The sequence below is a fragment of the Papio anubis genome, chromosome 5 (assembly GCF_008728515.1).
Source record: "Papio anubis isolate 15944 chromosome 5, Panubis1.0, whole genome shotgun sequence".
Lineage (NCBI taxonomy): Eukaryota > Metazoa > Chordata > Mammalia > Primates > Cercopithecidae > Papio > Papio anubis.
The window spans coordinates 50,427,007-50,444,613 of record NC_044980.1 but is presented as its reverse complement, the minus strand read 5'-3'; the positions used below and the strand labels follow the sequence as shown (position 1 = coordinate 50,444,613).

Here is a 17,607-nt window from a genome sequence, read left to right as displayed (position 1 = left end):
GTGGCTTTCAGATCTTCTATATTCTTACTAATGTCTATTCTGCTGTCTCAACTTACTAGGATTTGCAAAATTTTCCTTATGTCTATTTTTCTTTGTCCATCTTAGTATATTGTTAGATTCGAACTATGTTCAGAACTGTAATGTCTTCCTGATAAATTTCTTTATCCTTAATAATTCTACCTTACAGTATACTTTGTCTCCTATTTCTATACCAGCTTTGAGTTATTGAACACTTTTTTCTTTTTACTGTATTATTTTTTTAAGTTTCAGGGTACATGTGCAGGATGTGCAGGTTTGTTACATAGGTAAACGTGTGCTATGGTAGTTTGCTGCACCTATCAACCCATCACCTAGGTATTAAGTCTAGCAGGCATTAGCTCTTTTCCCTAATGCTCTCTCCCTGCTGCCTGCCCTCCCCCGACACCTACAGCACCTGGTGGTATTCCCAGCAGTCCCCCATCCAAGTACTAACCAGGCCCAACCCTGCTTAGCTTCCAAGATCAGACGAGATCGGGCACGTTCAGGGTGGTACGGCCATAAACTATTTTTTAATTTTTAAAAAAAAGTTTTTTTTATAGAGACAAAATCTAGTTTCTCAGGCTGGCCTTGAATTCCTGGCCTCAAGAGATTCCTCCCATGTTGGCCTGCCAAAATGCTAGGATTACAGGCACGAGCCACCATGCCTGACCTCTTGACTTTCAACTCCATACCGAAACATGCTTACCTATATTATAATTACTGATATATGGATCTTTCATTTCTACCATCTTTGTGTTTTCTCTTTACTGAGTTTTTTCAATGCTTTTTGTTCTCCTTTCTGTTCTGTTTTCCCCAAATGGTAAGCTATGTATTTTATTTTTTACCTATTTTCACCATGGATATTTAGTAAATATTTAAACTATTTTCAATCTAGCTTCCTTCCTACAAAGCTCTGTCCTTCTATTAGATTTCCTGCATTAGCAAGTTACATATTTTATCTTATCCCTTCTCTGATTACTCTTCAATTATACTTAAGAAATATTTTTCCTTCCAACTGAGCTGGCAAGAATTTAAGTCTTTTCATTTGCTAGTATTTTAGTTCACTTTTATTTCTAGAACCCCTAAATTAATAGTCATTATTGCTAGTTTATTTAGTCAATACTTATTTAAGTTTACCAATAGGTTTATCTGTTTTACAATTTTTATCTTTTCTTCGATCATTATTGCTTCGTTTCCTATGCCTTTCTTCCTGCAATCAGTTGTCTTACTACTGTATACAATTTAATAGTTCTTACTCAACAGTCTGAGAGTATTAAACACCATTTTTATCTGAATGGCATTATTTCTCCCTGGCACCTAATTATCTGAATATACTTATTTGGGTTCAGAGCTATTCTCCTTCAGCATTCTGAATATACTATACTATTACATTCTGACATCTACCTTTACTGAAGAAAATTCTGTTGTGAATACAATGTTCTTCTAAAGGCGAATCTACCTTTTTTCTCTAGTAGTTTTATAGGTTTTAAAACTATAATTTCAATACATGCATAAGGATACAAATTTTTAAATTTAATTTGCTGAAGACTCTTGTGCCTCTCTAACTCTGGAAAAGTCTCATCTATTCTCTTTGAATATTCTTCTTTCCTCTCCTTCTCCCATTTTCTGGCCTCTCCTCAGGAGACAGTCATATGCTGGGCCATAGGTCTTATTCTATCTTCCATACCTTATTTATTAACTGCTCTCACTCGTGTTTTCCATTTCCAAGTTTAGAGAATTTTCACAGATCTATCTTTGGATTAATTCATTCTCTTCATCTGTGTTTAATCTTTACCTTTAATCACTCTGTTCTTTTCTGTAAATTTCTAAAAATTCAAATTGAGCCCTTTTCTTTTTTTTGTTTTGTTTTTTGAGACAGAGTCTCGTTCTGTCACCCAGGCTGGAGTGCAGTGGTGCAATCTCAGCTCACTGCAACCTCCACCTCCTGGGTTCAAGTGATTCTCCTGCCTCAGACTCTGAGTAGCCAATATCTTGAATAGTTTTTCATTTCCTTGCTCTTAATTTCATTGCCTGCACCACCACGCCCAATTAATTTTTGTATTTTTAGTAGAGACGGGGTTTTAACACATTGGCCAGGCTAGTCTCAAACTCCTGACCTCAGGTGATACACCTGCTTGGGCTTCCCAAAGTGCTGGGATTACAGGTGAGTCACTGCGCCCGGCCAACATTAACATATTTTCTTAAAGTAACATGAGTCCTTCCAGAAGGTATAGTCTGCATTTCATAAGGGACAGCTGACAATCTCTTATAACTCTTAAAGATGTTTGGTGACATCTTCACAAAGAAATTAGCTTATAAATCATCTAACCTTTGTATAAAAGAAAAGTGAACATCTTTTATTCACTTTTTAAAAAGTACTTACCAGATAGTTATTATATTTCTACATACTAACAAATAAAATGAAAACGTTAAAATGATATGTATCACTGACATCAGCAAAAATGGCCAAGTAAGGAACTCCAAATTCCACTACTCCAAAAAGGCAAGGAAAAAACTGGGCAAGAACTGTCAGAATTAACTTTTTCCAAACTCTAGAAATGAATCAAAGGCTTGAAGCAACCCAGGGAATATTTGTTCAGTCAAGGCTGACTGTTGGTAAGAACAGCAAATTCCGCAGCATTTTAACTTACCCAGTTCCATCTCTCGGCAACTCAACTTGTAAGTATATAACCAAAAGATTTGAAAACAGGGACTCAAACAGATAACTGTAGGTGAATGTTCATAGAGGACATAGAGGACTTACTCACAATAGACGGAAAGAAGAAACAATCCAAGTGTCCATCAATAGATGAATGGATAAATAAAATGTAGTAAATACATTATATTATTCAACCATTAAAAGAAATGTAGTTTTGATGCATGTTACATCATGGATGAACACTGAAAACAAGATGCTAAGTAAAATAGCCAAATACAACAGGACAAATAATGTATGATTCCACTTGTAATGAAATACCTAAAACAGACAAATTTCATAGAGAACATGGAATAGAGGTTACCAAAGACCAGGGTTAAGGGAGTATACAGGGAATTGTTCTCTAATGGCATACAAAGTTTCTGTTTGGGTGATGATAGTGATGACAGAATACTGTGCACTTAAAGGCAAAAATTATACACTTAAGAATAGTTTATATGGAAAATTTTATGTTATAGAGATCTTACCACAAAAAAAAGTTGAAAATATCCCAAGTTACATGAAAACTATTAATCTATAAATCCAAGGAACTCAACTCCAAGGAGGGTAAACCCAAAAAGATCCACATCTAGATACACTAATATAAAACATCAACAAATGGTGCTAGAACAATTGGGTAACCATATGCAAAAGAATTTGGACCCCCCACCCCACACCATCTATAAAAATGAACTCAAAATGCATCAAAGACTTAAGTGTAAGGACTAAAACTATAAAATTCTTAGAAGGAAACAAAGGAAAAAATCTGCCTGACTCTGGATTAGGCAATAGTTTTCTAGTTATAATACCTAAAGAACAAAAAAAGATAAACTGGGTTGGATAAAAATTTTAAATTTTAGTGTTTCAAAGGGTACCATCAAGAAAAGGAGGCCGGGTGCGGTGGCTCACGCCTGTAATCCCAGCACTTTGGGAGGCCGAGGTGGATGGATCACGAGGTCAGGAGTTCGAGGCCATCCTGGCTAAGACAGTGAAACCCCGTCTCTATTAAAAATACAAAAAATTAGCTGGGCATGGTGGCGGGCGCCTGTAGTCCCAGCTGCTGGGGAAGCTGAGGCAGGAGAATGGGGTGAACCCAGGGGGCGGAGCTTGCAGTGAGCCAAGATTGCGCCACTGTACTCCAGCCTGGGCGACACAGTGAGACTCTGTCTCAAAAAGAAAAAAGAAAAGGAAAAGACAACCCACAGGAGGTTATTAAACATTTGCAAGCCAGATGCAGTGATTCATGCCTGTAATCCTAGCACTTTGGAAGGCCAAGATGGGAGAACTGCTTGAGCTCAGGAGTTTGAGACAAGCCTGGACAACACAGTGAGACCCTATCCTACAAAAAATAAAAAAACTAGCTGGGCATGGTGGCACACGCCTATAGTCCCAGCTACTCAGGAAGCTGAGGTGGGAGGACTGCTTGAGACCAGGAGGTTGAGGCTGTCGTGAACCATGACTGTGCCACTGCACCCCAGAGTCTGGGTAACAGAGCGAGACTCTGTCTCAAAAAAAAAAAAAATAGACAAATTAAAAAAAATAAACACTTGCAAATCATGTAGCTGATGATACTCATATTGAGAATATATAAATAAACCTTAAAACATAAAAAGACAACCCAATTGTTGAAATGAATGAAGGATCTGAACAGACATTTCTCCAAAGATATACAAATGGTCAATAAGCACATGAAAAGCTGCTCAACATCACAGTCATCAAAAAACGCAATCAAAACAACAATAAGGGCTAGGCACTGTGGCACACGCACCTGTAATCCCAGCACTTTGGGAGGCTGAGGCAGGCAGATTGCTTGAACTCAGGAGTTCAAGATCAGCCTAGGCAATACAGTGGAACCCCATCTCTACAAAAAATACAAAAATTAGCCGAGTGTGGTAGTACATGCCTGTAGTCCCAGCTACACACGGGGTTGAGGTGGAAGGATTATTTGAGCCCAGGAGGTTGAGGCTGCAGTGAGCCAAGATCGTGACAGAGCCCTCCAGCCTGGGTGAGAGTGAGACCTTGTCTCAAAAAAACAAAAAACCCATAATGAGATACCACTTAACACTCAGTAGAATGGCTATATTTAAAAAAACACCAGTAACAACTAGTATTGGTGGATGTGGAGAAATCAGAACCCTTATAACACTGAGGGTGGGAATATAAAATGGTACAGCTGCTACAGAAAATAATTTCACAGTTCCTCAAAAAGTTCAACATTAAGAGTTTAGCATATGACACAGCAATTCCACTCCTAAGTATATACTCTAGAAAAATGAAAACATAGGTTCACACAAAAACTTGTACACAAATGAATATAGCAGCATTAGCCATGATAGCCCAAAAGTAGAAACAACTCATTCATCAGCTGAAGAATAAACAAATATGATGTAACCACACAATGGTAGAGCCCTCATGAATGGAATTAGTGTTCTTATAAAAGAAGCACCAGAGAGCTGCCTGGCCTTATCCACCATGTGAGAAAACAGAGAGAAGACATCATCTATGAACCAGAAAATGGGTCCTCACCAGACAATGAATCTGCTGGTGCCTTGATCTCGGACTTCTGACTCTCCAGAACTGTGAGAAACAAATTTCTGTTCTTTACAAGCTACCCAGTTTATAGCATTTTGTTATAGCAACCCAAATTAAGATAGTTTTTTCTTCTGGAAATTAAGCTGATTCTAAAAATCACACAGGAATGCAAAGGACTAAAAATAACAGGCAATCTTGAGGTTTTCATTTGTTTTGTGTTGCTCTAAAGGGATACCTGAGAGTGCATAATTAATTGGAAAAAAAAAAAAGTTTATTTGGCTCACAATTTGATATCTGAAAATGTTCAAGATTGGGCATCTGGTAAGAGCCCCAGGCTGCTTCCACCCATGGCTGAAGGTGAAAGGGAGCTGGTGTGTTCAGAGATCATATGATGCAGACGAAGTAGAGGGTACCAGGCCCTTTTTAACAACGAGCTCTCAAGGGAACTAACAGGGAACACATTCAACACCCCCGCAAGGAGAACAGGTCTATTCATGAGGGATCTGCGCCCCCATGACCCAAACGCCTCCCATTAGACCCTACCTCCCGCTCTGGGAATCAAATTTCAACATGAGAAGGACAAACATCCAAACCACAGCCCTTGAAAAACAAGCACTTGAATGACTTACAATGCCAGATATCAGGACCTATTATGAAATCACAGTAATTAGATTATGGGGCAATGGTACAAAAATAGAAAAACCGACCAATGGAATAAAACCTAGAGAAACAGATACACATATATAAGCCACCTAATTTAGGACAGAGACAGCCCTGTAGTGCAGAGTGGAAGGGACAGTCTTTTCAATAAGTGATACTAGGTCAACTGAACATCTATATGGAAAAAAATGTATATTGATTCCTACATTACATACAAAAATAAACTCCAGATTAATGCCAATTACTTATTTTTTTTAGACGGAGTCTCTCTCTGTCACCCAGGCTGGAGTGCAGTGGCACAATCTCAGCTCACTGCAACCTCTGCCTCCCGGGTTCAAGCGATTCTTCTGCCTCAGCCTCCTGAGTAGCTGGGACTACAGGAGTGCGCCCGGCTAATTTTTGTATTTTTAGTAGAGACGGGGTTTCACCATATTAGCCAGGCTGGTCTCAAACTCCTGACCTCAAGTGAACTGCCCGCCTCAGCTTTCCAAAGTACTGGCATTACAGGCATGAGCTAACACGCCTGGCCTATCTGTATGAACTATTCTTGCAACTTTTAAGTTTTAAATCATTTACAAATAAAAAGGTAAAAGTAAAGATACTCAATAGAAAAACAGGCAAATGACAAAAGATGTCCAGATGTCAAAATGGCCAATAGACATAAGAAGTGCTCCACATTCCATTAGTCCAAAAACATAGAAATGTAATACATAATGAGTACACCACCACACAACTAGGAGAAAGGTTAAAATGAGAGAAAAATAAAATACCAGGCATTGGTTAGAATGTGAAAGTGTATCTTAAACGCTGAAACATTTGACAATACTATTAAAGCCAAAAATATATATAGCCTATGACCTAGCAATTCTTCTTCTGAGTATGTACTAATGACACCCAAAAGAATACTAGAATGTTTACAGAAGCACTTTCATAATGGCCCCAAACTGGAGGTAATCCAAATACCTATCATTAATAGAACAACAGTAAAACAAAAGAATACTAAACAGTAATAATGATCTACAACTGCAACAAACACACTAAGAAGGTAAACATAAAACACTACATATGATATGATTCCATTTATATCAAGTATAAAAATAGACAAAATTATTGTTTGCTGTTAGAAGGCTTAATAGAGATTTTCGGGGTAATGAGTAATTAGTGAGTAAAAAATGAACATGAAAAGGGGCTTTTGAGGTGCTAGTAATTTGTATTTCATGACCTGAATGCTGGTGAACACACTGAACTCAAGTGAGTTCAGTTTGTGAAATATAATTGAGCTACACATTTACGGTATATGTACCTGTCTACATATTTTAATACAAACATATATACACACATGTATTTTCTGAGCGACCACTATACACAGTCTTCCTATCCTCAAATGTATACATCTACAGAGAATGGGAATCAGGGATACCCTGAAAAATAGCTGTGTCCTTGCTAATTATCCTACACTAATCTATAATCTAATTATCCTACACTTGCTACAGGACCAAGCACATAGAGCTGCAAATGGTTTCGACTGCCTCATTTAAATATGAATTAAATTGATTTAAAGTAAATGTTAATGTTAATAGTACAAAAGATATTCACTGCTCTGAAGAAAAAAATTTCAAATATGAGCTATGTTTTAGGAACATTAAGTGCCAAAAATTGCTTGTTAAAAAAAATATGGTAAAAGATGAGTCTTATTTTTTCTTAGCTTAACTTTCTCCCCACTACCACCCCTGTCCATAATTACCGTAAGAAGTAATTAAGGAGACAGTCTTCCCTCATTCTGAAATCCACAAGTCCTACCTTCACTAGGGAGGGCCTAATTCAGCCAACTACCTACCTAATGGGCAAAGGAAAAGAATGTCACCAAGGTGCAGCAAAAATTCATGTATGTGATTACTATAAAACCTCTTAACATAGATTTGCACATCCGTAGCAATTTTATAATAAGTTCACTATATTTTTCATATGTTTTGTTGTCATTGCTATTTTAACATGACTGCCCATACGTAATCAATAATTAAGCATGGTAATTTTTGATACTATCTCATCTCGAATTCAATAGAAGCTGAATTACCAGAGTATGGTGAAATACTGCTAGACTTGAACAAAAAATAATCTACAATTTCTTCCATCCTCAAATTTCCAATGACTCTATTCAGAGACAAAGACATCCCCAGTTCATCTAAACCGCGACTGACCAAGATTCACATTGTCCCTCTTCTGTAATTTATAGCACGTTCCTTCTGCAATTTATAGCACGATCATGGTGGGGGGAAACAACAGATCAGTGATATCAGCAAGTAAAACAAGGACAGGCACGGTGGCTCATGCCAGTAATCCCAGCACTTTGGAAGGCTGAGGCGGCAGCTCACCTGAGGTCAGGAGTTCAAGACCAGCCTGGCCAACATAGTGAAACCCCGTCTCTACTAAAAATACAAAACTTAGCCAGGCGTACTGGTACATGCCTGCAGTCTCAGCTATGAGGGAGGGTAAAGCCACAAGAATCACTTGAACCCAGTAGGTGGAGGTTGCAGTGAGCTAAGATCACACCACCGCACTCCAGCCTGGGTGACGGAGTGAGGCTCCATCTCAAAAAAAAATTAAATTAAATTAAAATTGTGCTCTCTATTCTGTTCCATTGGTCTAGGCATCTGGTTTTGGACCAGTACCATGCTATTTTGGTTACTGTAGCCTTGTAGTATACTTTGAGCTCAGGTAATGCGATGCTTTCCAGCTTTGTTATTTGTGCTTGGGATTGCCTTGCCTATTCATGCTCTTTTTTGGTTCCATATGAATTTTAAAATTGTTTTCTTTTCCTAATTCTGTGAAGAATGTCATTGGTAGATTGAATCTGTAAATTGTTTTGGGCAGTATGGCCATTTTAACAATATGGTGGATAGCAATGCTACTGATTTTTGTACATTGATTTTGTATCCTGAAATTCTGCTGAAGGAATTTATCAGATCAAGGAACTTTGGGGCAGAGACTATAGGGTTTTCTGGGGATAAAATCATACCATCTGCAAACGGGAATTCCACACACCTACAGCCATCTGATTTTTGCCAGGGTTGACAACAACAAGCAATAAGGAAAGGATTCCTTATTCAATAAATGGTGCTAGGATAACTGGCTAGCCATATGCTGAAGATTGAAACTGGACCCCTTCCCTAGACTGCATACAAAAATCAACTCCAGATGGATTAAAGAATAACATGTAAAACCTAAAACTATAAAAACCCTGGAGATAACCTACAAAATACCATTCTAAACACAGGCCCTGGAAGATTCTGTGATGAAGATGCCAAAAGTCACCTTGACAGAAGCAAAAATTGACAAATGGGACCTAATTAAATGAACAAGCTTCTGCACAACAAAAGAAACTATCAGCAGAGTAAACACACAACCTACAGAATGGGAGAAAATATTTGCAAACTACGCATCCAACGAAGGCCTAATATCCAGAATCTATAAGGAAATTAAATGTACCAGCAGAAAAACAAACAACTCTGTTAAAAAGTGGGCAGTGGACATGGACATGTTTCAAAAGACAACATACAGCCAACAGGCAGATGAAAAAATGCTCAACATCACTAATTATTAGGGAAATGCAAATCAAAACCACAATGAGATACCGTCTCATACCAATCAGAATGGTTATTATTAAAAAATCAAAAAATAACAGATGCTGGCAAGGTTGCAGAGAAAAGGGAATGCCTATACACTGCCGGTGGGAGTATAAATTACTTGAGCCATTGTGGAAAGCAGTGTGGCAATTTCTCAAAGAACATAAAACAGAACTACCATTCGATCCAGCAATCCCATTATTAGGTATATACCCAAAGGAATATAAATAATTCTACCATAAAGTCACATGTACACATACGTTCATCACAGCACTATTCAAAATAGCAAAGACACAGAATCAATCTAAATGCCCACCAACAGTAGACTGGACAAAGGTAATGTGGTACATACGCACCATGGACTAACTACTATGCAGCCATAAAAAAGAATGACATAATGTCCTTTGCAGGAACATGAATGGAGCTCCATTATTCTAAGCAAACTAATGCAGGAACAGAAAGTCAAATCCTGAATGTTCTTACTTATAAAGTGGGAGCTAAACACTGAGAACACATGGACACAAAGAAGGGGACAACAGACACTAGGGCCTACTTTAGAGTAGAAGGTAGGAGGAGGTACAGGATCAAAAAACTACCTATCAGGTACTATGCTTATTATCTGGGTGATGAAATAATCTGTACACCAAAACCCCATGACCTGCAATTTACCTAGATAACCAAAACCTACACATGTACCCCTGAACCTAAAAGTTAAAAAAAAAAAGAGTGAAAGGAGGGGCACCTACTGAATACTCACTCAAATATTAAAAGCAGAAAACATATACCAAAGTATTTTCCTTCAAAGGTTTTCACCATCAGTATTTTTCATCCAGCTCCTTCAAAATCAGTTTTACCAGTTTAGTGTCTCTGTGTTAAGCACAAATTGTTCCAAAATGTGGTCCTTACCGCCTCTCTTGGAAAAGCCTCTGTTCCGTGTTGGATTATCTTCACAGTCATTACTAGACTCTTGAATAAAAGTTTAACATGTAAATAGCATTTAATTAACTTAAATGATGCAATATATAAAGAATAGCACTGTCACAAGATAAATTAGTTAGAAAACAAAATATTTTCATAAGTTAAAATATAAACATATTCCTTCAAATAATTTTAACAGATATATAAAGACATTATTCAGAGTCAATTCCCTATGCAAATCATCTCATGTATCTAAATATTAATTGTTCTTATATGAAATTGAGAACCTACTATTTGCCAAGCATTATACTAGGGAAAACAAGCCAAAAAAAAAAAATAAGAATTTCATAAATTTCAGTTTGACCAAAAATGATTTCAGGAATATCTAAACTATTAAGTAATCAAGTGGTTCTCACATAAGGTCCATAGACCACTAGACTGTTCTATTTATAATGTCATATCTTTTCTGTAATTTACTTTTTTTTTTTTGGAAATGGAGTCAAGCTCTGTCTCCTAGGCTGGAGTGCACTGGCACAACCCCTGCTCACCGCAACCTCCACCTCCCAGGTTCAACCGATTATCCCTACTGAGTAGCTGGGATTACAGGCACGTGCCACCATGCCTGGCTAATGTTTGTATTTTTAGAAGAGATGCAGTTTTGCCATGTTGGCCAGGCTGGTCTTGAATTCCTGAACCTCAGGTGATTCAACCACTTTGGCCTCCTAAAGTGGTGGGATTACAGCCGTAAGCCACCACACCGAGCCAATTTACCATTCTTAATAAACTTGAGACATTTGCGCTTTCTTAAATATATGCAAACTTTCCCCCATTCATCCTAATGAAATAATTTGGGGATATCCCAGCTTTTCCATTTTTAATGATATTAAGAAGTAACATTCCCAGAGTTTTAAAATAGTGGTATGAGAGATTACTATACTGAAGGCGGCCTGAAAACTACCTGGAGAATTGGTTAAAAATAAATTCCTAGGCCCCATTCCCAGAAATGTTTATTCTGAAAGGAATGATTTTTCAAAATGTAAAAGTTCTATGTTATTACTGTATCATCAAGCTTTCCAGAAGATTCCAAAAAAAGTCACATTCAGGAATACAAAGATGGTTTCAAGGGATCTTTGTACTTGTCATCTGGGAACATTAAGTCAAAATAATGAGAGCAAGTGACTAAAGAGCTTGCAGGCTATTAGCTAAGTTCCTGTGTAAAAGTCCCAATCCATTTAACAGCTAATATTATTCTACAATAAACAGTGACTCAAAGCTCTTGTTGTAGTCTCCTATTTCAGCTGCAGCTGACAACCGACAAACAATCCTGAAGAGCCATTAACAAGACAACTTTCTGGAAAGTAGGACTTAATACAATGTAGAAGGGCAGGAAAGAAATAATTTTTGAAAAGTTGGCCCTGGAATAACAATGATGATAACTAGTATTTACTACCTTAGAGAAAAAAAAAAAAAAAAACTATTAATCTGGGACCTGGCAAGGAAAAGAGTCTCACAATATCTTTGGCCAATTATTTCCCTAAAATAAACCTATAGTTACTTTGATCACAGTGGGAATAAAAATAGAAAACATTTAAGAGAAGTTGGGTGATGGGTACGTGAAAAACCTCCGCACTATTTTTGCAACTTCTTATGAATAAAACTATTTTAAAATGAAAAAGTATTTTAAAAAAGAAGTGATCTCTATAGTTAGGAAATAAAGCTAAACACAAACAAAAATGAGATAATGATCCCAAGATTAGTTACAACCTATTAATTATATAAAAATAACACATGGCCTGGTGCAGTGGCTCATGCCTGTAATCCTAGCACTTTGGGAGGCCGAGGTGGGTGGATCACGAGGTCAGGAGTTTGAGACCAGCCTGGCCAACATGGTGAAACCCCGCTCTACTAAAAATACCAAAAAAAAAAAAAAAAAAAATTAGCCAGGTGTGATGGCAGGCGCCTATAATCCCAGCTACTCGGGAGAATCACTTGAACCCTGGAGGCAGAGGTTGCAGTGAGCCAAAACTGTGCCATTGCACTCCAGCCCAGGCAACAGTGCGAGACTCTGTCTCAAAAAATAGTAATAATAATAACAACATATAAAGAAAGTATGTACCTGGCACTGTTCTAAATGTATCACATGTATTAACTTTTTTAAAGTTTCACAAAAACCTTGTGAAGTAGATATAATCATCATTTTATAAATAGGGAAAATGAAAAACAGAAAGTTACAGGCTTTTTCAAGATAATATAATTGCCAGGAGGAGGATCTGAGTCTCACACCTAGGTGTTCAAATCCAGTATCTGAGTTCCTTATCACTACAATATACCAGCTTAAGCAAAGTAGATTACAGGGGAAAAAAAATTTAAAAACATACTATTCATTTGTGTCCAGAGTAAAAAGTTTCTACTGTGAGCTCGAAACTTGGGCTTGTTAACAATCAGGATAATGAATGAATTCAATCCATATATATATTATATACTACATATACATATATTTAATATATAATATATATTTAATATATAACATATAATATATAATCATTTGAATGGGATATATTATATTTTATATATAAATTTATTTATCCATAATATATTATATAATATATATTATAATATATAACATATATTACATCTAATATAATATAATATATATATATTATTTTAGGTGAACTAAGAAGGAAAAAAGAAGAAAGCAGGCCACTTCAGAGAGAAGTTCTGTCAACTGCTATCAGAAACTGGAATTTGTATTCAAAAGCTCTTTGGCCCACCATCTCTAGAAAGGGGTCAAGTAGGTAAGAAAGGTCTGTGTATAAGCAGAAATGATCTTGAATATTAAATGAGTTCAAAGTTGAGAGATCAGCATAGAAACAAATAGAAATGGAAAAGAATAAAAATGATGGTATTTTTCTTCTCTCACAAATACTAGTTCTACGTCATATATGTTTTCATTTGAATGGGATAGGAGAAAAAAAAGAGAAGTAGGGAGAAAGAGACTGGCAATAGTTTGGAGAAACAGTCTCGTTTGATAATTAAAATCCGGCCTTATACCAAAAGTGTTTTAAGGTGATCAGACCTAGACTTGGTTTTGACTTTGGGAATCAAAGTGTTTAATAAGATCAAGCTTCAAATATTTAATGAAGAAAGATAGATGACATGAGTGTTTATCATGAATGTGTCTGGTATTGAGCTGTGTGCTTTTACACGCATTCTCACTTAGTCTGCCTAACCATCTATGAAATGAATACCTTCCATTCTATGGAACAGAAAACTGGCTTAGAAAAATTAAGCAGCTTGTTCTACTTCAACTAGCAGGTAGCGAGGCAGAGACAAGTTTGAAGCCAAGTTTGGCACCCTAAAGTGTTCTATGTTATAAAGATTTTATACATCAATGGTTACCAAACACAGGAGGTATCAGAATCACCATGAATGCTTTTAAATACAGGTTCTAAGGCCTCACCCAAATCGACTCAATCAGATTTGGGAATGCACTGTTTATCGTGGTCCATCTTCTGGTATCATTATTTTCATCATTCTCTGTATTCCTGTAGAGTTCAGTACCTTCAATGGAAATGTCTTTAATTTCAGCACTGATTTACATTCTCAAGAAACTTTTTCTTAGATTTATTTGAATCTAAACATGACCCTATACATCACAAACTGTATTTATATAGAGAGTGAAGTTTCACTTCTTGACTACTTTTTACTATCCCCATTTTCTTAAATTTCAGAGCATTCAAAAGTCGTACCTCATGGATTAAGGCAGATGGCAACAGGCCACGTTAGTATGCCTGAATTCTTTATGTACAAAGTAGTAATATCCTTGGTTAAGGCTTTGGATATAGCTATGTCATAAAATCTGGTTTAAATAAGTTAGAATTGGCCCAGACTAAGAGACTTAATCTTCATTTCTCTTTTTTAGCATGTACTCTTGACATTAAATTTTAACACACAAAAATATTGACCTTACCTCTCCAGAAACCAGAGCTATCACCATCTTCAAACTTGCTGTTTGAAAAACCTATACAAAATATAAAATGAAACAATTTCCTGTACCTCTGTGGTAATAAATAATAATAATAAAAATAATAACCACACAGGGATTACTAGTTATGAAGACTTTTTAAGATAAGCAGTACACAACTGTATACATAGCTATCACATGCAAATTCACTCAGGCTGTAAACAATTTCTGCTTTGTGTCAGTTTATCAACTCCATTCTCTTAAGGTTAAAAACAACTTTCTTTTCAGCCAATTCTATATTACCTCAATTGTCACATACTCCTCTATATGCACATCGGCAAAACAGAGGAATATGTCAGTGTAACCACTATATGTTTTCTATTTCAAACCATCAAAATTCTCAAAATTTTACAAACTCAATCTCTTCATCTGCTAAGGACAATACAACTAAATTATAATCCAATAACTCAATGATTTTCTCCTCAATAACATGAAAATCTTGTTAGCTTCTTTTTGTTTACTCTTTTAAAAAAAGTCATCAAACTTATTTGTTTGCTTTCAAACTTATTTCCTAAAAACCTACGTCTAAGAGTTATGCATCTCTGGAGCATACAGACAGGTCTCTAGGACTAATTTTAAAAAGTATTCATCAGTAATCTTTCATAAAATTAAAAAATGTTTTTAATAAGTTTAAATAAAATAATCTTTAGTGCAAAGGCACTCAGGGAATATATACCTTCAAATTAAATGTCAATATGGAATGTCTGTCAATCAGTATTTAAACTCAATTATTAAAAAATCACTCAAGTTTTGATTGTAAGATATCATAACCAAGTAATTACCTCTGTTTCCAAAACTCTTTCCAACTCCAAAACCACCCATTGTGGATGTATTATCTCTTTTATTAGACTCACCAGCATCTGAAAAAGGTCAGATTAAACTCTTTAACATACAAAATTAAGTGTGTCATCATCAAAAACTAAGAATTAAATGAATTCCCGGCGTAAAGGGACTTCCAAGGATGGGAATAGAGTAGCATAGAAACCTAAAATTAATTAACATACCTGCAACTGAAAAGAAAAACTCTTAAATTATGATACCAAGGTAAAAACAAATCTACTACTGGTGAAATACAGCTTTCTACTTATTGGTATTATATTGGAGACCTTCAAGCAGGAAAATTCTGCTCCATAGTTTTCTATATGTTGAATTCTCATCCTGATAGAGCCAGCTATTATACTCTGCCCTGTGTGAAAGTCATTGCTATTGAAAATGCTATACTGTGTCCTGTTTAACTGTTCTATTTTTTATTTTTCTATTTCTTATATTTATCACATCCTTTCCACTTTTAAAATTAAAACAAGGGAATACATAAGAGAAAAACCTAAGACTACCACTCCCCTCCTGGCCTCCGCATTTCACCATACTATTTTCCCATACTAACTTTCTTAGCTTTGTTTCTCACTATGTAATTCTAAACACCCAACATTTTAATTCACACCAAACAACTCCAAAACTCCACATTGTCAACTGCTAATTTTACATCTTTGTACATGCTATTCCTTTGGCATAGCACTCCCTGCTTTCCTATTTGTCTTATCAAAATTCATTTCATTCTTCAAAAAAACAATTATGTGAAGTCTTCCTTTAGCCCTCCAGTCATAATTTATCCTTCTTCCACATTCCCACAGCATACTATCTGTACCTTTTTAAAGGAGTATTTCTTTCCATGTGTTTCTCTACCACTAAATTAAAAATCTCAAGGGCAGAGATGTGACAGCAAGAAGCAGGATTATTTAAAATAAAAAATTTAAAAAATAACAGGAGAGGCCGGGCGCGGTGGCTCAAGCCTGTAATCCCAGCACTTTGGGAGGCCGAGACGGGCGGATCACGAGGTCAGGAGATCGAGACCATCCTGGCTAACACGGTGAAACCCCGTCTCTACTAAGAAATACAAAAAACTAGCCGGGCGAGGTGGCGGGCCCCTGTAGCCCCAGCTACTCGGGAGGCTGAGGCCGGAGAATGGCGTGAACCCGGGAGGCGGAGCTTGCAGTGAGCTGAGATCCGGCCACTGCACTCTAGCCTGGGCTACAGAGCCAGACTCCGTCTCAAAAAAATAAATAAATAAATAAATAAAAAATAAAAAATAACAGGAGAGACATCCAAAACAGCATAAAATGACGCTTTAAACTATCACTGAGAAAAAAAGTAAAGCATTCCCTGTGATCCCTATATACTGTCTTACTTACCTCTGTAATACCCTTGTAGAGGGGAGTTAAAAGGGATCTGTGTAACTTCTAAAACCACAGGTAAAATTGTGTATGCCCAACTATAAAAGTATTTTAATCAGATTTCAAAGATGTGTGATTCAAGAAGTCCAAGCTACTTAGACATACTTCACAGGACATAACAAGCTAGTCGATATTTTAAGCAATTAAGAGTCAACTTCGAAAACCACATTATTAGTTATGCAAGTTCTACTGAGAAGAAAATCAAGATTGAAACTATATAGGCCAGGCGCGGTGGCTCACGTCTATAATCCCAGCACACTGGGAGGCCGAGGTGGGTGGATCACCTGAGGTCAGGAGTTTGAGACTAGCCTGGCCAACATGGTGAAACCCCATCTCTACTAATAATACAAAAAAATTAGCTGGGGGTGGTGGTGCACACCTGTAATCTCAGCTACCTGGAAGGCTGAGGCAGGAGAATTGCTTGAACCTGGGAGGTGGAGGTTACAGTGAGCCGAGATTGTGTCATTGCATTCCAGCCTAGGCAACAAGAGCAAAACTGTCTCAAATAAAACAAAAAAAAAAAAAAAAAAAGAAACTATATAAAATGTTGGAAGAATCATACGGAAAGTAAGTTATACTCATGGGTCTACAAATGTCCCAGGTTATAGAAAATATAAAGCTAATTGTTTAAAGTATTAACAACTGAGAGTTCTGATCAGAAATTTTATGTGTATTTCAATCTAAAACATGAAAATAATTTGTGGTAAAATCTGCCTCAGTGATGATTTTCTCACTGAAAAAGGTTTTATTCAATAATATTTAGAAGACTGTATCAAAATATCACATAACCTCTACTAAAATGTAATTTTAAAATATATCTAAATACTAAATATGCTCCTAAATATATTATTTCTAATGTCAGTAATAGCTAATAAAACCTCATTTGAATCTCTTAGCACAATTACA

At 36.5% G+C, this 17,607-nt stretch overlaps 1 protein-coding gene and 1 pseudogene across 2 annotated transcripts in view; both read right to left on the bottom strand.

The window, feature by feature from the left end:
* DDX4 (DEAD-box helicase 4) overlaps positions 1 to 17,607 on the bottom strand; it is a 99,680-nt gene that overhangs the window by 42,158 nt on the left and 39,915 nt on the right. The window contains exons 3-5 of one of the 2 annotated variants that reach the window (XM_031666169.1): positions 15,253 to 15,330; positions 14,417 to 14,467; positions 10,435 to 10,494 (exon numbers count right to left, since the gene is read on the bottom strand). In XM_031666169.1, coding sequence (XP_031522029.1) covers positions 10,435 to 10,494; positions 14,417 to 14,467; positions 15,253 to 15,330 — 189 coding nt within the window. The remainder of the gene's footprint in view (positions 1 to 10,434; positions 10,495 to 14,416; positions 14,468 to 15,252; positions 15,331 to 17,607) is intronic. The other variant, XM_009208425.4, reaches the window with a different exon arrangement.
* Positions 422 to 542, bottom strand: LOC116275043 (annotated as a pseudogene).